This window comes from Pteronotus mesoamericanus, unplaced genomic scaffold (assembly GCF_021234165.1).
Source record: "Pteronotus mesoamericanus isolate MK-2021 breed Mesoamerican mustached bat unplaced genomic scaffold, CSHL_Meso_final contig_52, whole genome shotgun sequence".
Classification (NCBI taxonomy): domain Eukaryota; kingdom Metazoa; phylum Chordata; class Mammalia; order Chiroptera; family Mormoopidae; genus Pteronotus; species Pteronotus mesoamericanus.
Window position 1 is genome coordinate 9,101,629 of NW_026555189.1, and position 24,932 is coordinate 9,126,560.

At 38.4% G+C, this 24,932-nt stretch overlaps 1 protein-coding gene across 1 annotated transcript in view; it reads right to left on the bottom strand.

The window, feature by feature from the left end:
* The window catches only part of PHLPP2 (PH domain and leucine rich repeat protein phosphatase 2), a 67,891-nt gene extending 44,801 nt beyond the window's left edge, over positions 1 to 23,090 (bottom strand). Inside the window, exons 1-3 of the mRNA XM_054579221.1 lie at positions 22,910 to 23,090; positions 15,948 to 16,216; positions 5,687 to 5,820 (exon numbers count right to left, since the gene is read on the bottom strand). Of these exons, the coding sequence (XP_054435196.1) occupies positions 5,687 to 5,820; positions 15,948 to 16,216; positions 22,910 to 23,008 (502 nt within the window). The 5' untranslated portion in view covers positions 23,009 to 23,090. The remainder of the gene's footprint in view (positions 1 to 5,686; positions 5,821 to 15,947; positions 16,217 to 22,909) is intronic.
* Between the last annotated feature and the right edge of the window lie 1,842 nt (positions 23,091 to 24,932).

Here is a 24,932-nt window from a genome sequence, read left to right on the forward strand (position 1 = left end):
TGGTTACTATAAAGAAAGCTCTGCCTTAGCCTCCTTTTCTTCCTATATAAGCATTCTTTTTTTCAAGATATCTTTCACTTCCACAGCTTTAACATCCTCATGTACCTGACTTCCAGATCTGTATTTTCTCAGCTTTACTTCCACTGTTTCCAACTACCTGCAGACATCCTTCAGCTGGATACTTACTATCACTTAAAAATAAAAATAAGCATGCCTAAAACCAAGTCATCAAGGGTTCCTGCAAACCAGCTCCTTCTCCGAACTCAAGTCCTGTCACTCTTCAGAAGTCACTCAGGCTCAAAACCCCATGAGTCAGCTTCCACTCTTATGTTCTCTTCCTCAACTCCCCTTTCCAACCAACCATCAACTCTTACTGATTATTCCTTTAAAAAGTTTCTCAGGTGAATAATTTCTTCGCATTCCACAGTTCAAACCCCTATTAGTCGACACCTGAATTATTATCCACACTGCTGCCAGATTCATCTTTCCCTGGCTCACTTGGATTCCATCACTTCTGGCTTCCATCTGCCATATGAAGGCAACACTCCTGATCCTGCACTCAAGGCTCAAAACAATCTGGACTCAAATTATCTGTGATTCACAGAATATGCATTGAGATATCTAGCCTCTCATCCCATGTCCTCTTTCTGCTTTCTGCTTACTGAAATTCTGCCAGTATTTAAAGAACCAACCTAAACACTACTTCTTCTCAAAGATTTCTCTGATTCTAAGAGAGCTCTCATTTTTCAGAGAAGAATGATGACAGGGAACTTGCCTATCAGTTATCAAAATCTATCATAAAGTTATATTAATTAAAACAGTTGTTGTATGAGCACAAAGTGAAAAGGAAACATACTTTTGTGAGGGTTTTAAGATATGTCCAAAATTGGCCCTGGCTGGTGTGGCTCAGTGGCTTGAGCGCTAGTCTGCAAACCAAAGGGTCACTAGTACAGTTCCCAGTCAGGGCATATGCCTGGGTTGAGGGTCAGGTCTCCAGTAAAAGGTACGTGAGAGGCAACCACACACTGATGTTTCTACTCGTCTCTTTCTCCCTCCTTTCCCCTCTAAAAATTAAAAGAAATAAAATATTTTTTAAAAAAGAGAGATACGTCCAAAATTGATGGTCCTTTCTTCAAAACGTGAGGCCTAATTCCCCTCTCCATAATGTAGGCTATATTTGGTGATTCACTTCTAATAAACAGAAAGTGGTGAAAATGATGGTAACTGCTGAGCGCAGATCATAAAAATCACGAAGGCCTATGTGTGTGTCTCATCACTAGCAGAAGCCAGCTGCCCTGTCATGAAGACACTTAGGGAGTCCTACACAGAGGTCCAAACAGCAAGGAATCAAGATCTCTGGCCAAAGTCACATGGCTTCTCCAGGTGAGGAACTGAGACCTACCAACAGCCACGTGAGTGAGCCATGTCAGTTTTGAAACTTCCAGCCCAATCAACCCTTCAGGTCACTGTAGCCTCAACTAAGAGTGTGACTACAATCTCATAGGATGAAGGCTGGAACCATCCAGCTAAATTTCTCCTGATTTCTGACCCACAGAAACTGTATGACATAATATTTATTATCATTTTAAGTCACTAAGTTTTGAGGCAATTTGTTACATAGCCAATGGATAACTAATACACTTTATCTATAGATATGTTTACCTTTTGTTTTTTCTGTCATATACATATATTGCCTATTTTCGAAAATAACTTGTTTTAAAAACTTCTTCCCAAAACATCCTTTCTCAAACAAATTTTATTAGCTTCTCTAAATTAATAGAGCTCACTTTTAGAGATGTTCTCTGTTAAAGACCCCCCCAAAATATAATAACTACTACAAATTGGTACTCTTTTAGAGTCTACTGGAAATATCCACTTAATGGTATATTAAGATCCTGAGCACGCCATAATTTATCAGGTGGTGGTACAAAAAATTAACAGAATCAGTACAAACAACAGTGTGATATAACAACACAAATGTAATCTCTATAGTTAAAAAGGACCTCAAGGGCACTTCAAGGTTCAAGTTTCATTCAAGAATAAAAACATATACTGAAGAATTCACATTCAGACACAATTAGATAAGAAAGCTTACTACTGATCCAAGTAGCTTTTTAAAAAAAAACACACGAAGTTTTAGCAATAGATGGGTTATATGCGTCAAATTAGTCTTAAAAGATTTTCCTCAGATTTAACTTCAATCTAGCTACTCTCCTTCCATGATCTAGCAGAGAAAAATTAATGGAAATAAAACAAAATCAGCTTCTAAGGAACAACATGTTATAAAATACTGCTAAGATGAAAACATAAATAAAATCTTTTCTGAAATGCATTTAGTAAAACTGGTTTGTGACATCTCACAAGAGTTTTATCGAAGACACAGAAGGACTTACTCAGACTCACTCCCTCTGGGCTCCAGCACCGGGGCAGCACCTTGAAGGGCACCAGCGGCATATGGGGAGGAACTGAAGTATCAGGCCTCAGGGCAAGGGCTGGGGGACAGTTTCCTCCCAGACAGAAATGCAGACAGCAGCCCACTGCACCTTTTCTGAGCCCTCCCCACACACAGCCACAGTGCTGCGGCACCTTATCTGAATCTCCATCAACCTGGCTCACATGGTAAGTTCCGCCCTGATGATTACCTAAGGGTCCCATGCATCCAACTTATGGGCCCACCCCAGTGGTTAACAGTGGCTCTTCCATATGGAGGGCTGGGCTATGTGCAGGCTTCAGACCTTCTTAAATCTGCTCAAACAAGCAACAGCTGAGCTCAGACCCCCGTGACTCTCGCTGAGTGGCCCCAGGATTGACACTAGCAGCAGCCATCTATAGATCGCTGTACACTAGCAGCAGCCATCTACAGATCGCTGTATAGCTTACCCCAGACACAACACAGATGGAGACCGACCTTGGCCTGCACCACCTGGGCAACCCGAGGGCCTGCACACCCAGTGGACAATTACAGACCACATCAGAGCACCACCCAACCACCTCCATAAGCCATGGAGGGAGATGGTTGCTGGCTGGGGATCACAGCCAGTTCTCCAGCTATCTGGACTGGGTAAATCCCTCCCATTGACCTGCTGACAGCAATCAAGACTCATCTATAAGAGGGGGGAGTACTCAGCCCACACAGAGGGTGCTCCTAGAGTACACAGCTTGGGAGATAGGAGAGGCTGTGCCACTGGACTTTACAGGACACCTACTACATTAGGCCATGATACCAAGACACAGAGTTAAAGAAGCTCTACCTAACACACAGAAACAAACACAAGGAGGCTGCCAAAATGAGGAGACAAAGAACTATGGCCCAAATGAAAAAACAGATCAAAACCCCAGAAAAAGAACTAAACAAAATGGAGATAAGCAATCTATCAGATGCAGAGTAGTACAAAACACTGGTTATAAGGATGCTCAAGGAACTCAGTGAGTACTTCAACAGAATAAAAAAGACCAAAGCAGAAATGAAGGATATACTAAATTGAAATAAAGAACAATTAACAGAGAATCAACAGCGCAGTGGATGAGGCCAAGAATCAAATCAATGATTTGGAACATAAGGAAGAAAAAGACATCGAATCAGTACAGCAAGAAGAAAAAAGAATCCAAAAAATCGAGGATAGTGTAAGGAGATTCTGGGACAACTTCAAATGTTCCAACATTCATACCATAGGGGTGTCATAAAGAAAAGAGAAAGAGTATGAAAATGGAAACCTATTTGAAAAAATAATGAAAGAAAACGTCCCAAATTTGGTGAAGGAAATAGACATACAAGTCCAGGAAGCACAGAGTCCCAAATAAGACAGACCCAAAGAGGACCACACAAAGACACATCATAATTAAAATGCTAAAGGTTAAAGATAAAGAGAGAATTTTAAAAGATTAAGGTTCTTAATCTTTTAGATCTCTCTTAAAAGAGAGAATCTTAAATCTAGGAAATTAACTGCTTAAAAGCAAAACAGTTAATTCCCTAGCAAGGAGTTCCCCTGAGACTTGCAGCTGATTTCTCAAAAGAAACCTTACAGTCTTGAAGGGACTGGCAAAAAGTACTCAAAGTGATGAAAACCACGGACCTAAAACCTAGATGACACTATCCAGCAAGCTATCATTCACAATGGAAGGGCAGAAAAAGTGCTTCCCAGCACTTTAGGTAAAGCTAAAGGAGTAAATCATCACCAAACCATTATTTTATAAATGTTAAAGGGACTTATTAAAGAAAGATCAAAACTATGAACATTAAAACATCAATAAGTACATAACCATTAACAACTGAATCTAAAAAACAAACTAAGCAAACATGCAGAACAGAAATAGAATCATAGATATAGAGAACATTGGGATGGTGGCTGGCGGGGAGGGGCTCTGGGGGAAAGGGGAAAAAGTGAAGGGATTACAAATATAAATTAGCAGTTACAGAATAGGCAGGGGGATGTTAAGAGGATATCTAGGAAATGGAATTGCCAAAGAACTTGTATGCATGACCCATGGACATGAACAAAGGAAGAGGTATCGCCAGAGAGAATGGGAAGTGATGGAAGAGGGGGGCAAAAGGGGAGAAATTGGGAAAACTGTAATAACATACTCGATTTAAAAAAAAAAAAAAAGTAAAAGGAAGTATACACAGCCCTGGCCGAGTAGTTCAGTTGGTTAGAGCATCATCCTGACACGCCAAGGTAACAGTATCGATCCCTGGTCAGGGCACATAAAAGAATCAACCAATGAAAGCATAAACAAGTGGAACAACAAATCTATGTTTCTCTCTCTCTCAAATAAAAAAAAAGAAATTATACAAATAATAAAACCATAGTTGGAGAAATGGGAGCAGAGAATCTTAGTCAACAGTTATGCCTACATACATATTAGTGAATAATTTAGTTATTAGTTCAATTGTTTGATAATTGGGGCATATTAATCCAAAACCATTAGATGTTAAGTGGTTCTGTCACTTACTAGTTGTATGACCTTGAACAAGTTATTTCACTTCTCAGTTTTCTCATCTGTACAACAACCTAACAGTTCCAATCACATAGATGGATTTAATGTCTAAATTACGTCATTCTTAAGCATAAAAGCACACAGTAAGCAGTGAATAAATGGTACTCAGGAGTGGTATTAGTGGACTATGTATATTTGAAAAGTAATATTCTGAAAGCATTTGATTTTAATAAATCTAACTTTATTATTGAAGTGATCAGGTAAAAAATGTTGGAAGGCGAGAAATGTACCAAAAGAGAAAGTAAAAAATCCTAAATTTAAAGCCCACTTAATACAATATACACATTTGACAGGTGAATTCATAAAATGTTAAGTCATAAATTATAATGACTACCTACTTATCAACATTCTTCAACTATCCAGAAGTTCATGGGCTTTATAGGGAACTTGAAAATTTAATTGATATTAAAGCATGATTTGATCAAGATTCTGGCAAACGTAAAAAGTAATAATTCTGGTAAGTCAGCAAAACATTAAAACAAAAAGAATAAAAATAAAAAGGGAACATATTTTTGGCTAATACTTATAAGTCTTACATTAACTACCACCCCCTAGTTTTTGTTGTTTAATATTTCATTGGCTTAAAAACAGATTTTGATTCGATACTGTTAGAAGCTAAAGACAGATAGAGACATAAAAGACTGACTGAAAAGCAATTAACATATTCACAAAGCCAGTGATAAATTCTTACCACCATAAAATCGGAGCATACAGCCGAGGTCGGGATTTGTTGCTTCCTGCTGTATGCGCACAGGATCGTCATATCCCAGCCTGGATAAGTAATCATACACAATCTGAAGAGGTCGTTCAGTAGGTTCCAATCTCCTGCTTGCACAATGCAAAAAAAAATTTTAGTAGTAATTAATAAAAATGCTTCATTTAATTTTTAAACTTTTTTAATATACTCTAGATGTTTACTTCTGTATCAAGATTTTCTTTAATATCACATGATACAGCTAATCTAAATAAGTGGTGCTTGAAGTTTTTGGTCCCAGGATCTCTCTATAGACTTTGAGGACCCCAAAGAGCTTTTGTTCACATGGGGTATATGTATTAATATCTAATGAGTTAGAAACTAAAATCAAGAATTTCCAAACACTTGCTTATTCATTTTTTGTTTGTTTTTGGTTTATTCATTTTTTAAGCAACAGTAATAAACCAATGACGTTAACATAAATAATATTCTCTGAAAAAATATTTCTCAAAATGAAACAACTTTAGTGAAGAGAACAGCACTGTTTTGTATTTTTGTTAGTTGCTACTTGAATGGAAAACAACTGGATTCTCAGATCTGCTTCTAAATTCAATCTGTTGTGATAACATGCTATTTAGCCTCTAGAAAACTCCTCTATACATGCACGAGAAACTGAGAGTAAAAAAGAAAATCAATGCCTTAATATTATTACAAAATAGTGGGGACCTCACGGACCTTTGCGAAGAGTCTCAGGGGCCCTTACAGGGTCCTTTATAAACCTGTAGTCCAAACTCAAAGGCAGCAAAATTATGAGATATAAAAGTTTATATTTGGCCATATCTGATTTCATGTAAGCTTCACACACAATGAGAGATGCAGACTTTAGGTTGCTGGCTATGTCCCATGTCCCTCTCCTTCACAGATGATTCTCCCATAAAAATTAGGAATAAAATGGCCCAATAATTCCACAGAAATCATTTATCCTACATGGTACTGACTGAGAGCAAGTAAAATCAGAATATCTAGTAATCATTGGTGGTCTCTGGTGACACTGCATATTTTAAATCACACAGACTTAAAATACTTAAAAATATTTTAAAAACAAAAATAAAATGATCATTGCGTATTTTCATAGAAAGGGCTATAATCAGCAACAACAGCAAGATGGCTCTTTTACAATTCTTTTATCAGAAAGCAAACAGTTATAAAAATGCAGTGACTAAGAGTATAGGATCCAAAAGTCAGACTGCCTTGGTTTGTGTCTCATTTCTGCCACTTATCAATTACATGCCCTTGGATAAGTTATTTAACCTCATCGTCTTAAATTCTTCATCAGTATTATGGGAATAACAATAATACTTAAATTAGAGAGTTCTTATTAAATCTGTTTACTTACAACAAGATATTATATAGTATGTAGTGCTTAGTAAAGTATCTTGCATGTACTTTTAATTAATGTTTTAAAAACGTCTTAGGACTGGAACTAAATTTTACATAGAATAAAAATAGACTATTTCCCCATCTGAAATAAACAAAAAACAAGTATAGGAAAGTCTATGTGCATTCAAATGGTTTTGAAGAACACTGGTGTTTATGTCTTAAAAGGACTCTGTTTAGAAAACTTAAGAATTTATTAATTATAAGTAACATGATACACATCCCATCATGGCAAAAGTACATAAAGGACATTTGTTTTGTGGTTAACGAACTAGAAAATACTGCTGCCAATAAGATTTAAGTAAAAAATAACATGAAATGGAATGCTACAAAGCTGAGTGTAAATATCTACATCAAAATGATAGTTTAGGGAGGGAAATCATACTGAGGAGCACAAAAATAAATAAATAGAATAAAAAAACCACCTGGCGCCTCATGACTGCTCAGCTCAGATTTTTAGCTTCTATAAACTCAGAACTACTACATGCAGAATGACCAAAGAACAAAAAGCCTATTAAGACCAATAAATGTTGATTTTAATAGAAACAAAAAAATAATCTTTTCAGAATAAAGACATCAGTTACAATTAATCTCTAGTCAAATAAAATAAAAATTCACAAAGGGCTATGACAATATTAGGCATTTTCCTCAAACAATGGTAGAATTCTAAGAAAGACATATTTTAAAAGGGACTTCTAATAATCTGTATCCTGGAATGGTCAATTAACCATCTAATATGACTGACTGAAGGATTGACTTGAAGACAAGGAGGCCAGGGAATAAAGAGCTATCTCTTCTAGTGTCAAAAAGGATTAGACTTATGAGTACTATGGACTGCTCCAAAGAATGGGTCTAGGAACAATGAGAAGTTGTTGTACTGGTAAACAGGTTAAAAATGAGGAAGAACCTTAATAATTAGAACTGCCTATAATGAAATACACTGCCTCTCAAAATAGCTCACAGAGCTAGAGAGCCATCTGTCACCAATATTTTAGAAGAGACTACTTAAGAATCACATTGGTTCAGATGATCTTCAGGGTCTTTTAGAACTCAAGAGTCTATTTGATATCCAAAATATCTTCCTAATATAACACAAATTCTACCAGAACTCTGCTATTACTTTTGGATATAGAGTTCAATGTATTTAAATATCAAAGTTCCATATAATGATCACACATTCAGGGCCAAGAAATAATATGTTTGGGTTAAATCTCACTAGTTCAATTTTTCAATTTCTCTCTAGAAAACCAAGGGAAATGGAAACATCCTAATTTTGACAGACTTTACATGATCAAATGCCCTTTCCTAAAAAGGCTCTGTAGATCGATAATACTACAGAATTGTAAACTGAAACCTATATAAATTTATTAACCAATGTCACCCAACAAATTCAATTAGAAAAGAATAAAATAAAAAAATAAATTTAGAAAAAAAAGGCTCTGTAGGTTTGAAACTCTCTCTATATATTTCCACCTAAAAAAAGCATTCTCCCTGCTGGGAGAAGAAAAAGCAAGAGAATCTTCACACCTCTTATTAATTCAGCGCAGATGAGTAAACAAAATATTTCAACGACTGAAAAAACAAGTAAAATGAAGAACTAATTCCATTTACTTATTAAACTCATCTGCTTAAAAGAGTAGAGAGTAAGGGGGAGGGAAATGCTATAATATGCTTACAGATCAATTTTGTGTTTCAAAGTTCCAAGAGTTTAACAGGCTGGTAATTAGCTACGTGTTAAAACTCTCACAAATGAAAGGAAAATTGTACACTGCAAAACAGGTGTAGGAGAGAATAATGTTGGCAATGAAAAGATCCAAATACTCAGCATCTGAAACTTCTAACTGCTCTAAGGAGAGACAGTAAGATTACTGTAATATTTTCAGTTTGCTTCTACAGCTGCCGGGAACTACTATGCCCTTGTAAATCTGAATATATATGAATATGGTTAGTCCTCTTCAAGCCACCAACCAATAAATACAGTAATGCTATCAACAACTGGTTTATAACTCTTAGCCAAGAGTAGTAGCCAACAGTTACTCTAAATAGTGCCCACAGGTAAGAGAGAAGTAAATTTTACTCCAAGTATCACTTCACAAGAATTCTAGTTAATAGTGGGAAACAAAAGTTCACATTACTAAAATCCAACAAAGGGAATAATACATTATATCGAAGACCCTAACAAAGCACAGCTACATTCTCTACATCAAATTCAGATTAAAACCCAATCCCTAGCCTCCTATAAAAGTAAAATCTGCAAATGTTAAGATCAACAATCTAGATAAGACAAACAGCAGCAATAAGGATACTTCAGTGAATGTCTACTCCATGCCTGACACCATGCCGGAAGCGTTTTACATTTTACAAAGCTATACCTATTTTGCAAATAAGAAAAATGGGGCTGAGAGTCACACAACTAGTATATAAGGGCATCAAGGTCTGAACCTGTGCTGGTTTCACTACACACCTAACCTCTTTTAGGCAAATCACATTATTTTACATAAAGTAATTTATGCAGGAGAAAGCTCAAAGCATTTCATAGGTTAACTTACATCAAGGAACCTAAAAAGTTGCTTTAAAATTACTGTATTCCATTAAATCTAATACACCATCATTTTGCATCATTGCTGTATAATAAAGAATCTTACTAGTCTTTGTCCCTGACTCCTGGCTAGGGAGATTCTAAATCCTTGGAATTTCCTGAGTAATGGGAGTGCTTTAGTGTGATGACTCAGGATGGGACTGGTCACCAGAAAGGCAACCACGTAATGAGAGGACTGCGTTGGGGCTAGGAGGCAGTCCGACCTTGAGGGAGGAGCGAGGGCTGAAGGTTGAGTTCAAGAACATGGTCAGTGATTCAATCAATTGAGCCTACCCAATAAAAACTGTACTAAAGTTCCATGGACCTTCCTGGTGGATGAATACATTAATATCCTGGGTTGGTGACATGAGGGTTGGTAATGTAAGCTCTACCTTCAGGACCCCTGTGCGTCTCTTCATTTGACTGGCCCTGATTTGTATCCTTGTAAGTACAGTGCTTTCTTGAGTTCTGTGAGTCATTCTAGTGAATGAGTGAATTATTGAACTTTCAGGGATCATGGAAATTCCCAAACTTGTACCCAGTTGGTCAGAAATGTGGCCAGAATCTGAAGTAAGGGCAGTCTTTCAGGGGTCTATGCCCTTAAACTTTTGAAGCCTTTGCAAACTCTGGATGGTTACTGTTGGAACTGTATTGCAATAAGCCAGATGGTACAGCAATAGCCATGAAGAAAAAAAACACTACCAGTTCAATTATGACCCACAAACAACTCTAAGACACAAGCTGATTTCATAAGTATTAAAGTGTAAAAGCAAATAAATTTTAAATAAAAACAAATTAATCAACATCTTACACATTCTTTTAAAGTTTTAAAATAGTACAGAAATATGAAGCACAAAACAAAAAGAATCTCCTTTTCCCTTCCTCAGTGATAATACATTCTGTATATATCCTTGATTTAGTAGGCAGTTAGAAAGAAAGGCACAGAGAAGGAAGGACAGGCCAGGTACAGGTCACCAAGGCAGAAAGCCCAGGCTAGCAACTGGGAAAACAAGTACTGCAGGGTGGGACTCATCCCCAGAGTGACCTTTCTTCCCCTAACGTATCGTTGGTCATGCAATTTAGACCCCCTGACCTTTCACATGGCTAGTCACGTGATTCAGACCCTCCCCAAACCTTTCCTCCCTAGTATATTGCTAGGTTAGACCTCCCTGGAGGGGGAATAAGCAAGAGGGCCAGAGAATAGCCCTTACACGTTAAGCCCCCAGAATGAGGTTCTCACCTACATCAAATACATCTTGGCCTCAGCTGTGCTTCAGCTCCAGGCCCAGATGAGCAGCAAAACCAGACAAGTAATGCTATGGCTGACATCAGGACCAGCTGCACTGACTAATGACCCCCTCTCCTGACACCAACCAATCAGTAGAGACCGGAACCCTGAAAGGACACACCTCAAAAGCTGATATCTATTAATATCCTCCTCTGGGACCTCCAGATAAATACCCTGAAGACAGATAAATAAAACCCAATGTGGCTTTCTCTATGGAACATGCCTGTGCCTTTCCCTACCACCTTCCCCCAAGCTCGGTTTCCTTGCTTCTCTTTTTTGTAAGCTCCAAAAGCTCTTTATTGGCCTCTGAAACTTGTTTCCTGAGTCCACGTAGCCCAACTGGCTTATTTCTTCTACCTCTGTAACTTTCTAAATAAGCTTTCTCTTGCACTGAGTTCTTGGCTCTGAATTCTTTCTTAGCCGAACCAAGGTCTAACATTCACTGTTAACATCCTGAAACAGTATTTTTCATTACACTTTTATAACATCAAAATATGGTAAACAAAATTTTAGCGATTTGCAAGAGGTCATCCAGCAAGTCAGCAACAGAAAAGGAATTAGAACTCAGAATCCCAAATCCCACGGGTATTATTTCCTGTTACACATAGTTATTGCTTCTTAGCTTATCTTAAAAGACAGTCTATCAAACACAGCAATCTTAGTCATTTTGATGACTAAGAATTAAAGCAAATACGTGATAATGGGTCAAAGGGCACTCCATTTTGTCACACATGATCTTGTTATAACTTTCAACAGAGGGCAATGATTACGCTAAGCTTCACTGGCGTGCCATATATCACTTAAACAGTTCAATAAAAAGGACAGGCCAAATGTTATCACGTACAAAGCAACTGACCGAGAGACAAGACACTGTTCCAACCAAAGCTCTAGCACCAGGCAGCTGCAAGAGTGTGCTTTCCCCCGCCTGCTCCAGGGCTCTGTTTCACATCTATAAAACAAAGGGCTATGGCCTCAGGAGTTACGCCACGGGAAAATCACTGGCCTTCTGGGCAGCACAATTTTTTGTTGTATAGGACTGTCCCATATATTGAGTACATTAAGCCTCTCTGGCCCTTGTCCCCTACATGCTGATAACTCTTCCCCAGTAGTTGTGACAACCAAAAAACCCTGCCCATCAACATATTTCCAAATAGAAAAGGCAGGACATGGACAAGCTATTAGGTAGGGTAGACTTCATTTCCCTAGAAGATGATTTCTCTCTTCAAGGGCTAAAATTCTTTAAGTTAGTAATCCTTCAATTTTACTTAAGTGAAAAGTCCATGACTGAAAAAGAGTATGAAAAGAAGGAAGTCATGGATGATTTGGAAAACACAGTGCAATTTTAGTCCCAATAATCCCCTCCTAGTACCTAACCCAGGAAAATCAACAATGTAAAGATTTATGGGCAAAGGTTTACTCATTACAACACTACTTCTTAAGAGTTGAATGATTTGAAAGAACCCAAATAGGTAACATTTATTGAGCACTTATATGATGCCAGACATCATTCTAAGTACTTTACTTCCTTGTTACCCAAAGTGCAGCATATCACTTAAGAGTTTAATATGAAATTTCAGGCCCCACCTCAGACCTACTAAATTAGAATCTGTATTTTAGCAAGCTCCTCAGGTGACATTAGAGTTTAAGAAACACTATTTTATAGGTACAAATTAATGTAATCTTCAAAACACATATAATTAATCCTCAAGACAACTCTATAGTATAAATATTATCATCCCCCATTTTACAGAGTAGTAAACTAAGGCACAGAGTATTATGTAACTTGCATAGTAACCGTCAGGTCCAGGATCTAAACCCACACATCCTCATTACAAAATCCAAGCTCTAAACCATCACTGCATATTATTTTTCAATTTTTTTTAAAAGATTTTATTTATTTATTTCCAGAGAGAGGAGGAGGGAGGGAGAAAGAGAAGGAGAGAAACATCAGTCTGTGAGAGTTGCCTTTTGCACACCCCCAACCGGGTACTTGGCCCACAACCTAGGCACGTATCCCAACTGAGAAACAAACCAGCGACCTCTCAGTCTGCAGGCCAGCACTCTTTCCATTGAGCCACACTGTCTTGGGGCTATTTTTCAATTTTCAAACAATATTGTCATAAAATGGAATATTGTAGCAATTAAAACTGGTGTCTATGGAATTTTTAATGACACAAAAATATTAATTGAAGTAGGCAGTAAATAAAACTGAATATATGGTATGGCCCCAAATATGTAATTATTTCTTTAATTATACACACACTCACTTTGAAAAATATCTGGAAAAAATGTTATCTGGGGAGGCAATATATGGGATCTAGTGTTAGGATGCCAGAGTTCAAATTCCAGCTCAACCACTTACAGCTCAGTAATCTAAGATGAGATGTATAAGCTTTTTAAGCTTCATTTCCCTCATCTATAAAATAGAAATAACATCTACCTCACAATACTGTTGTGAGGATTAAATGAAGTAATCTAAAAAAGTTTAAACATTAAAAATTATTATTTCTCTTTATACTGTTTCACTTTTTCCAAAATTTCTACAATGAACACATACTATTACACTTCAGTAAGCAGCAAAAACATTTATTAAAAAAGATAATGTCTTAGATTGTCAACTCTCTCATAAAGGGCTATTATAAAGAAAGTACCTATTCCTCTGATTAGATAACATTAAGACTGAACTCAAGCACTTAACCGTTGAGTAAGACAGCTGAAAATGATCTTTAAATAAGTATGATTAAATAGTGAAACTGAGTAAGGGACACTGTGCCAGTTTCTCCCCTGAGGGCCTTTAGTCAGAACAAAGTCCACCATCTATCTTGAATGATTTAGGCATTGCAACTACCTGGCAGTACAGGTTACTGGACCTCTTACAAAGACTCAGTTTTCTTCATTTGAAAGAAATGATATATGGATATATTGTCTCCGTCAGAACTGTAAGGATTTACTGAGAAAAAATGTAAAGTACTAAACACACTGAGAGTAAAATAAAGCACTTAATGTTCGCTAAAATCTATCACGATCATCATCATGATCATCATGATCATCATCTTCATTCTCCGGCTGGATGAGACTTCTTGAACTCCTGTTCCAGCAATGAAAACATATTCATTTTTTCAAACCATAAATTTTTTCATTATTTTCTAATCAATTATATCTTCAAAGAGCTACTTCACTGTAAAATTATCAAGGCCACAGAGCTAAAAGAGACAAACTCTCCACTTTAAGTAGTTTAGATTCAAAAAGTAAATTATACCGCATTTGGATTCTTAATTGACAACACTAGTAGTAGCAAGCCAATTCAGGTGGGGTGTTCTCCACATTTTTAATATCTTTGTATACATACACACTAGTATACAAACGAGTATGTCTTACGTTTAAATACATCAACTCCATCAATCACTACCAACTGTATGTAGGTCAAGGCTTTCTACCTGATAAAATTAGATCAGAATCAGTATTAAGATTTAGAAAAGCTTAAGGATCACCCTGTCTGATCCTTTCATTTTACAAATGGATTTAGAAAATGTAGTCAACTGGTGAACAAGGAAGACATTCAAATGCTAATCTACTTTTTCAGGAATTAGTCCAAATCCTAAATGGGACACATAATAAACTTCAGTTTAGACTTTTAAAATGACATCAATTTTTAGCTCAGCTAAAGGTGTCACTACTATTCCCACATTTAGGTGTAAGTGGGAGCATCCTTTCTCACTTTCAATAGTACTGAATCCACAGCTTTGAATTCTGTTTCAAGAATTTATTTATTACAGAGAAGGGGGAAGAAAGAAAGTTCTACTACTCAGTCATACTGCTCAGGCATAGAGAGCTCTTATTTGATGTCTAATTCAAAGAATAGGAGTTTTCTCAAAAAATAAATCAAAGAGTTCATATGCATCGCATACTACTATAAGAAAACTTTTCTTCTTTATATAAAAAATTTTAAATAAAGCATAAATAGTTTTAACCTACAAAAATATGTTCAACTTCATTCATTAAGATAAATAAAAAGTAAAATGACAAAATAAAATTCCTATCAGATTTGCAGAAATCTAAGACATTAGGGTTGAAAAAACATTTGTCCTTGGAATGCTGACTTTATGATTCTCTAACTTAAAAACTGTTCACAGTCATTCCTATTCACAAGCAAGTATGCACTCATGCATAAGTCTATATACATAAAATTTAACACTAACATGTTCTAGAGAAAGTAAGGGGGAAATAGGTATACTTTTATGTTATTCGTCAAAGTACAACATCTACAAATAGGAATTGGACAATATTTATCAAAATTATAAGTACACATAGCCTCTGATCCAGCAATTCAACTGCCAGGAATTTACCCTATAGATGATTCCCACATAAAAGAAATATCATAGGTACAGAGATATTCTCTGCAGCACTGCTTGTAGAAGTAAAAGAAAATATTAACGATCTGAATGTCCGTTAATAGGAGATTGGCTAAAATTATGGTAGACTCATAGAATGGAATATTATGCAGACATTAAATAAATTAAAACTATATAAATATTAATATGGAAAGATTTCTAAACAATATTAAATCAATAAAGTGTTGTATATAGAACCATTAGTTTTAAAATTTATATGTAAAGAGACATATATACTACTTACTCTATTTTCTTTTATGCATTTCAATTTCATTCTAGATACTTGTATTACTTTAAAAAAAAACTTTTACAATATTTATTGTAAATTAAGATATCCGACCTATTATGTAATCCAAACGCACTAACTTCAAATTTTCATTCACTGTTAGTTTTTAAATTTAAGAATCATAACATCAGCATTCTAAGGACAAATCTTTTTTCAAGCCTAGTGACTGCAATAATCAACATCAGTTCCAGCACAATTAAAATCCTAAAGCCCACTTCCAAGCAGAAACACGTACTACTTACACTGCAAAGGAATTAGAGTGGTGATTCAGACCTTACCTGACCAGGTCTCCATGAAGCTGTAAGTAAAGACTTTCCTTTCCCTCTCCAGCACATATTTCTGATGCTGGTGTCTCCACTGTGCAAAGGACAAGGTGTAAGTCAGAGGAGGTGGAGGAGGTGGTGGTTGTAGTGGCAGTGGTCGTGTCTGCTCCATAAAGGTAAACACAGCCTCTCTTCACATCTTCTCTCAGCCAGTCTCTTTCTCGAGAACCAAACCTACTTCTCCTATTCAAACAATTTCTGCTCCCATTGCGTTTCATATTTCTCTTAAAAAGAATCAAGAGAAAAATCATTAGTGATAATGAGTTAGACATGTTCAGTAATCACCCCACCTTTCTGCTCTATACTCACCAATACTCTGCTCAGTTGAGTATTACCTCCTCTCATGGAGCCCTTCCCATTTGCCATGCCCATTCCTAACTCGGCAAAGTTAGTTTTCTTTACTGCTATAGCTGTTCATGTCTCTCTGCATCATTTTTTTTTTAATTTATTTGATTTGTGAAAGAGAGGAGGAGGAAGAGAGGGAAAGAGGAGAAGGGACGGAGAGAGAAGGAAAGGGAAGGAGAGAGAGGAAAAGAGGGAAAGAGAGCGCGAAAGATCATTTTGTCATTCCACGTATTTATGCATTCACTGGTTGATTCTTGTATGTACCCAGACCGGGGATAGAATCTGCAACCTTGGCATATGGGGACAACACTCCAACCAGCCATGGACCATCATCTTTTCTGACCCTTTCTTCATCTTATGTTTTCAGAAAAATGTCAAGAATAATAAAACATTTGCGCGTCTACTACCCAACTTTCACAAATTTTAATTATTTCATATTTAGTTCCAATCATTATACTAAAGACCATATATACAATATGTTCTTACATATACAGCTGAAGCCACCTGGTATGCCATCACGATCCCACACCCCTCCACTCTCCCCAGAAACACACACTCTACTGTACTCGGTATTTATCATTCCATGCATTTTCATGTTTGCCATGTACATACATACCCATACAGTATTTTTTCACATGATTTAAAACTTTAAGTCGTAACATACTTACGTATGTTAAGTATGCAGGGTATGCACACCCTACAATATTTGTATTTGGTTCTATGCTGGTCTAGATACATCCATGCTAATAAACCCAGCTCATTCATTTGAATAATATTCCATTTTTTAATACACTGCAATTTATCCTTTCTCCTGCTGATGGCATTTAGTTTGTTTTTAATTTTTCATGGTTGGTAACAATGCTACAATAAACACTTTTGCAAACTGAAATTTTCTCTAGGGCCCTGATCCTCTGCCTCATATTCCAAAAAAACAAGTTCAGAATCAACAAAATACTGCACAAATATTCTTTCAATTCTCACCTTGTAACAAAAAAAATGACTGTTGCATTTGATAATTTAAGCATGTGAAATTCATACAAGTTGTAGGGTCACTGTTATCTCAAGGCAAAAACAACTGCTACAGCAATGTAACAAGATTCTAAAGATCAACATTTACCTGCTCTATTTTTGACAAGCCATTTATGTTCCCTTTAAAAGAAATTTCCACTGACAACTACACTGACATACCTCTCCAGTGCCACGTCTTTTACTTTGTTTCACAAATATCTAACTTCTTGTAACTCCCCAAACACACGAACTAATCCACAGTTCTGGGACTTGTCTGAAATGACCTCCATCTTGTCCACCTGACTAGTCATTCTTCAAAGCTCTACACAAATGTTTCCCTCTGCCCTCTCTACGGAAACTTCCATGTCTCCCATCTCCATTTTCTCTCCTCCTACCTAGAAAGAATTAATGATTGTGCTCTCATCAGCAGAACTTCACCTTGAACAAAGCTTCCATTACAATGTAGATCACAATGGGTTTTAATTATTTATGTAATATTTCTTCCTGTCTTCTACACTGAGATTCTATTAGTGCCTTGACACCTGGATGGCAGAGAAATGCATGAAGAACTCAGCTAACAACACAGAAATTTATCCCTATCTGCATGTTAGCCCAATCAGCCCTGGCAAGAAGTTAAAAAAAACTTGGAGGGAAAAATCTCCATTTTTATAGAAAACACTACAATCTTTTCTTTGTACCAGCCAGAAAGTAAATAAAATACTTTTCCTATATTATTTTTCTAATTACTGAGATTAATATTTTAGGATGACTCTAGCATCTAAAATTCAAATCTAATGATGGTAAAGAAATGGGAATAAAGAGTTAGAAGGTACCTACTCATCTGGGAAGAAAATAAGAGAATGGCTTCATTGTTTAAGTTTAGGAAAACACAGGTAAATTGGTCATTTTGCAGATCGTAGGGATTTGAGTACAGTTATTCAAAACATGAAGAGTATTACTGATTCTAACTTTAGATAAGTTGGATAAACCCCCGCAACAAGTGGGAACTAGGTCTTTTCTCATCAAGACTATTTTCTTAAAGTTAGTATCTCAGGGTTAAAAAAGGGCTTTCAAGTACTTATTTTATAAATACAAGGGCCACCATATTTGTACCACTAAATACTGCAATTTTAACCACTGAATAATTCGCTGCTTAATTTTAAATATTCTTTATTTTTTAATCTTTGGTAAAGATCAATTGGTTCATCTGAAAACAGCAGTCTCTATGGTACACTTACACAAAGAAGTTCTTCACTACGAAGAGAGAAATTTTGCTCACTGCTATTAGAAGAGAGAGCAAATAGATACTATTCCATACAAACATCAAAAAGCTTCTTTAAAAACAAAAACAAAAACTTGCACCCTGGCTGGTACAGCTGAGTGGACTGAGAGTCTGCCTGCGAATGAAAAGGTCCCCAGTTCAATTCCTATCAGGGCACATGTCTCGGTTGCAGGCCAGGACCCCAGTTGGGGGCATGCGAGAGGCAACTGATTGATGTTTCTCTCCCTCTCTTTCTCTGTCGCTTTCCCTCTCTCTGAAAATAAATTTAAAAAAACAAACAAATAAAAAAAAACTTTTTTTTTTTTAAAAGGCCCAATAATAGCCCACCAACCTTCTCAATCTTAGAAAATTCAAGAAATGCCCCAAGAAGTATTATATTAGTCATTCATGATTTTTCTTCTGTAGAGATTAAGTCATTTTTAATGTTTATACATATTTCCTTTTAGACTATAAATTCCTTAAAGAACTTTACATTATTGAAACATGGGTTGTTGGTCAAAGAAGGTACCTCTTGGGTATATGATATATTCCATTGAAGATAAACCACTGAATTAGAACTTCAGTAGATGTCAATGGACATTTAGAAGGCCTAGATACTAAAAAAGCACAGGCCTTCCAGCAGCAATCTAGATGGACTGTTTAGCTATTATTAGCCACTGCTGAATTACCTAGTGCTTTCTTCTCCACTGCCTAAAGCATCAGGTAACTGCTGGAAAGGCCAATACTATCCTCTGAGATGTTGTCAGCTTTTAGAATCACTACTCCATTGGAATTGCTAGATTGAGAACATTTTATTTCCCCCTCCCCACCCTTACTCTTACTAAGAACTGTTGACAAACTTATCTAGAAGACAGCACAAGTATAATCACCTCTCACATGATACAGGTGGATAAAGAACACATTTAGGGTTTAAAGGTATTTCTAGAAAACAAGTCTTTAGACTAAGACATGAATTAAACACCCACTTCAATTTTATGTTTTCAGTCTCTAAAAAGGAAGACAATATATGAGGACTGTGATCAGTTAAAAGGTGACAGATTATTGAAGGCCCATCTAAAATTAACTCTAAGATATGCATGGTAAGAACAGGGTCTTGTAAAGTAACTCTCCATACTCAATGAGCACTATAAAGGAAACATTCCTGCATTCAGACTTTAAAACAATATGAGTTCATCTCTGTGACTACCGTTAAATATTTTGTTTTTAAATTTTTATTTATTGGTTAATTTTAGAGAGTGAGGAAGGGAGAGAACAATAGAGAAATACTGACTTATTGTTCCATTTATTCATGCATTCATTGGTTGATTATTCTGTGCTCTGACTGGGGATCAAACCCACAACCTTCGTATATAGGGACAATGCTCTAACCAAGTGACCTATCTGGCCAGGGCCAGAAATATTTTATAAGGGCTGCGATGAGATAAAAAGAGGAAGAATATTTCAGTTAATTAAAATATTTTTGGTACCAGATACAGCCCTGGCCAGTGTGACTCAGTTGGAGTGTCATCCTATACTACAAAAGGTTAAGGGCTTGATTCCCAGTCAGGGCACGTATGTAGGTTGCCTGTTCGACGTCCACTCAGGGTACGCACAGGAGGCAAACAATCAATGTTTCTCAGATATTTCTCTCTCTCCCTTCCTCTTCCTCTAAAATCAATAAACATTTTTTAAATAAATAAAACCATATACACATTTGATCAAAATTTGACAAGTATTATTCAAAAAAACTAATCACATTCCCTGACAAGTTTAGTCGTAACTTCGTATCTTCTACAGATAGAGGGGGGGAAAAAAAAGACAAATGGGAGGAAGCATCTAGAAAATGTATGCTTTAAAAGGTACTCCCAATCATCTTAAGAGTAATAAAAATATCACACTATATTCCAACTACAACTATAAAGGGTACATCCTAAACAATAATTTGCTAAATAAATTTGGGGGCAGACTTTGAATCAAACTTTCCAATACTCTATGCAGACAGACCTATATCTAATTTGGCTAAACTACACTGGTTTAGTTATATTAGTCTTTTTATTAAGGTCTATATTTTCTGACAATTACATTCATAACTTGGTATTAAGTATAAAAGAGGTACACAAAAGAGTAAGTCATTTCCAAAGGGTCTTCAAAGAATGACATGTTGGAGATTAGGATTTTCCTTCCAATCCATAAAGTCTTCTACTCGGATATTTTCCAAGTTTCACCTGGCACAAAATTCAACCACTCAGCTACTTAAGGGAACTTCTGTATGTAGAACACACAGCACCTATTTTCTATAGTTGATCCCATTTCTTTGCAAGGATTATTAAAGCATTAACTATATGCAATAAAAGATTCAAGGGCCCAAGATACTGCCAGCCTCCCACACCACCAGTTGAGCACTATAATCAAGATCAATTTCTAAAATTTTCCTAATGGTCCCCAAATTGGAAGTCCAGGGAGCAAGGGGTGGGTCTGACCACCTCCTGGAAGTATAGGAAGGTAGGACCCTTCAATAAAGATGATTTGGTCAGAGGCAAGGCTGAGGGTTTGATACCAGGTCAGAGCACGTGCAAGAAGCAACCAATGAATGCGTAAGTAGGTGGAACAATAAATGGATGTTTCTCTCTCTCCCTTCTTAAAAACAAACAAACAAACAATTATTTTCCAATTTCCCCCACACAAAAAATATCTTACTAAAAAAGCGAAAGCTGTTTACCTTCTAGGCCAGAAGGCATAATTATCTCTTTCTCAGACCTGCCATTTCCTGATAAATTGGGCTAGTTAAATTTGGGGGGGGGGGCTGGGGGGGCGCGGTCCATTCACATTTTACGTTTTTGTGACCTTATGGTTTTAAATAAACACACAAAAGCCTTTGGGTAATTATATTTGCAACTTATGGTTAAATAAGTTACAATGAATATGTAAAGTTTTATGCAGAAGATAAACTATGAAAAGTTACTTCTTTAAATCACTCGATTAAGACTGGAAAGTAGTAGCAGAAAAACTAATATTTTAGAGTTAAATTTTTATGATGTTATGGATTCACCAGATGCTTCAAATCTATTTTTTTTTTCAGTGCTTCCATCTTTGTGGTGTCCTACTAATAATTTTAATGAAAGTATATTTTGCTCATCCTCATTCCCAATTAACAACTCATGCATTTTCATTGTTTTGCAAAGTATTTTTTATTTTGAAACACATCCTATCTTCTAAATTTTTTATCTCTCTTCCTTCTCCCTGGCAAGTTTTAAATCCTGCTGATTTCTCTACTGCAATTCTGGAAGGAATTCCATTCCATCTCCAGAAGACACCTAGTTTACATATTTGACCTACAGAAAAAAATCCTTCCAACTGTTTGAAAGCCTAGCTGAAACTCCATCCACTGGCCTCCCACAACCCCTTCTTTTAACCATTTTCACTGTCCCCTCCCCACCCTACATCCCTTGTGCATTTGAACTTCTTGTCATCGCCTCCCAGGCTCCACTCCCCACCATTTGCCTGCATCTGCTTTCATTTCCTCCTACTCCCCCCAATTCCTGCCAAAAAGCCCCGCAAGCTGCCTGTTGCATAACGGCTCCCCCATTACCGTCTCCCTGGATGGTTAGGCCCGCAACCCGCAAGCAGGAATGCCCCTTTTTGTCCAATCCCCTCTCCCTTCTGCAACACGCCCAGCGACTCCCAGAGATGAGACTCCTCCGGGGATTCTCTCTCCAGACGGGGCAGGACATGCATTCGAGGCCGGCGCCTCGGAGCGAAAAGCCCGGTATTAACTTCGGTGGAAAAGCCTGGCGGGCAGAGCCGGCTCGCAGCACCCGGCGCAGCCCCAAGCACACCGCAGTGCTCAGCCAATCACCGCCGCCATCCTCCCGCTGGGGTGATGTCTTCAGGTGTCCGGGGAGGAAGCCCTGCGTACTTTCAGCCCGGCCCCCGGGCCGCACGCGCGGCCAAGGGAGGCAGAAGCGGGCCCCGGGTCCCGAAGGAGCCCGTAGGCGGCGGCGGCCGGGCGGACGCCGGACCCAAGGCGTGGGCCTGAGGGAAAGGTGGCTCGCGGCCAGGGATGAGCAGCGGAGGGGACGCGGGAGGATGAGCAGCAGAGGGGAAGCCGGGGGCCCAGGCCTCAGCGGTGGCCAGCGCGGAGGCCGCGGCGCCCCCAGCGGGGCTGAGGGGCGGCCGAGCGGCCGAGAGGATTAATTGACGCGGGGCGGGGGTCGCCGGCTGCCTTGGCCAACGTGCGGGGCAAAGGCGGCCGCTCGCCGCCTTTGCTCCCTCCCCAACCCGCTTGCCCGCCCGCCCGCCTCACCTTCAGGACCCGAATCCCGCCGGGCCGGCGACTCGTGGGTGCCTCGGGCGGCTCCGGGGGTTCCAGAGGGCCCGCGGGCCCGGGCTCCACCTCCCCCATCGGCGGCAGAGGCTGCACTGAGACGCCCGGCCGGCGCGACGGCGCGCGGAGCCTCGGCGGCGCGCGCGAGCAGCCTGCGGTCCCGCCCCCGCGGCCTGACAGACCCGCCCCGGGCCCCGCCCCTCCCGCAGCCCCGTCGGACCTGCGTAGCTGCGGGCAAGATGCGTCCCCGGCGCCTCGGGCCGCACGCTGGCCGGCCTCCGCAGGGCTGGGCCTCCGCTGCGAGCAGCCCTGTTTGGAGAACTGAGGCCCAAAGAGGGTTATTTACATCCCCGCCTTCCAAGTACGGGCTGGACAAAGGGCAGGTGTCAACGGTGACCGGACGCTGCTCTCAGAGAGGGTGGCTCTTGCAACTTTATTCACCAAGACGTTTCCTCTCTTCCCACTTGTGCATTGGCCTGTCACCCCCACTTGCAAAGCCATTGAATGAATTATTGAGGATACTCACCTTAGCGAGGACCTGTTCTTTTCCTTATTGGAGGTGCTCACGACCATCAACAAATTCGACCCAAGGCTCTACAAAATGTTAACTCACCACCCAGCCACATTTTAATTCCGTTTCTCTCCATGCAGTAAAATCCAAATTCAGTTCCTTGTCTCAAGCAATGATATGGCCTGTGAGCCATTTTATTATTTGCAGGGATGATTCAGAAAATCTTTAGAAGTGTCCGAATTGGGGGTGGTTTTGTGGCCGGTCAGTGGACCAAACTTGGAATTAGAAAGCCAGATCCCAAGTCTCAGCTCTACCTCTTACTAGATCTATACTCTTGTGCTACGTTACTTGATCTTAGACTTCGGTTCTTAAGCTGTGAAACAGAAAATAATACTTGCCTCACAGTAACTATCAAGATTTTGCGAATGCATGCAACGTGCTTAGCAGAGGAAGGATTCATAGCCATTATACATGTGAATTTCCAAATTTAAGATTCACTCAGTGCCTCAGAGTATTCTTGTTAATTCTGTTCCAAATTTTCCTAAGAAACCTAGACTTCCCAATTTTTAGGTATTCCTTTTGCACCGCTGTTGATGAATCTTCAAGCAACTTGCAAAAAAAGTATCTCTTGAGCTTTGAATAATCAATAAAGATGGTATTACCGGTTATCCATTGCTTCAACTTTCTTAGTCCAGACCAACTATGTTTTAATTGCAGGCTGAGAACGAGAGTTTGTGATTTCAAATAGTGCAGCCTGTGCCCCTCTCTACTATGACAGGTATGTATGCATTTGGAGATACTTTAAATTCCAAGACAAAGTTTGACTCTTGCGAAGATTCTGATCCTGTACAAATTATTGTTCCTTTAAGTTTGGTCACTACTTCCTCCCTTTACAGGAGTTACCTTGTACATACAAAAATTCACTCTCCAGTGATCTTCATTTCTTTGTCTCATTTTAATGAATTAAAAATTGTCTCTCGTGTGTCTTGGTGTAAGGTGAAAAACACTCTTAGGTTGTCTACCTCCTGGGTTTTCCCTCTACCTCGAAATTACTTTCAAGAAAGCTACTCAAGGTATTTGGATTCCATTTCTTCTAGCAAGAACACTAGGCAGAAAAGGACCTGACCAACAGCAAGCAGGTAGCAGAAAGAAAAAAAAAATGTGGTTCAGAATCATTGTTTCTAAAAGCCTGTTTGTTGATGTATTACACATTACCTTTTCCAGATCTTGTGAGCAGAGGCTCTTTACTGATCACCTGAAGGGGAAGGATGTCCTGGGACCAGCATTTGAGTTCAGACTGGGCAAGAGTAGTGGTAGATGACTGGTAGTAGTTTTTGTTTTAAATTAATGGGCTAAAGCATCAATTCAAAATACAAGCATATGCTAGTTATATATTTACTTTTTTTTTTTTTTACAGTAACAGTACCTCTTTCAAAAGGAAAAAATACAAAAAAGCTACCAGCCTAGATATTGCAGGGGATAATTTATCAT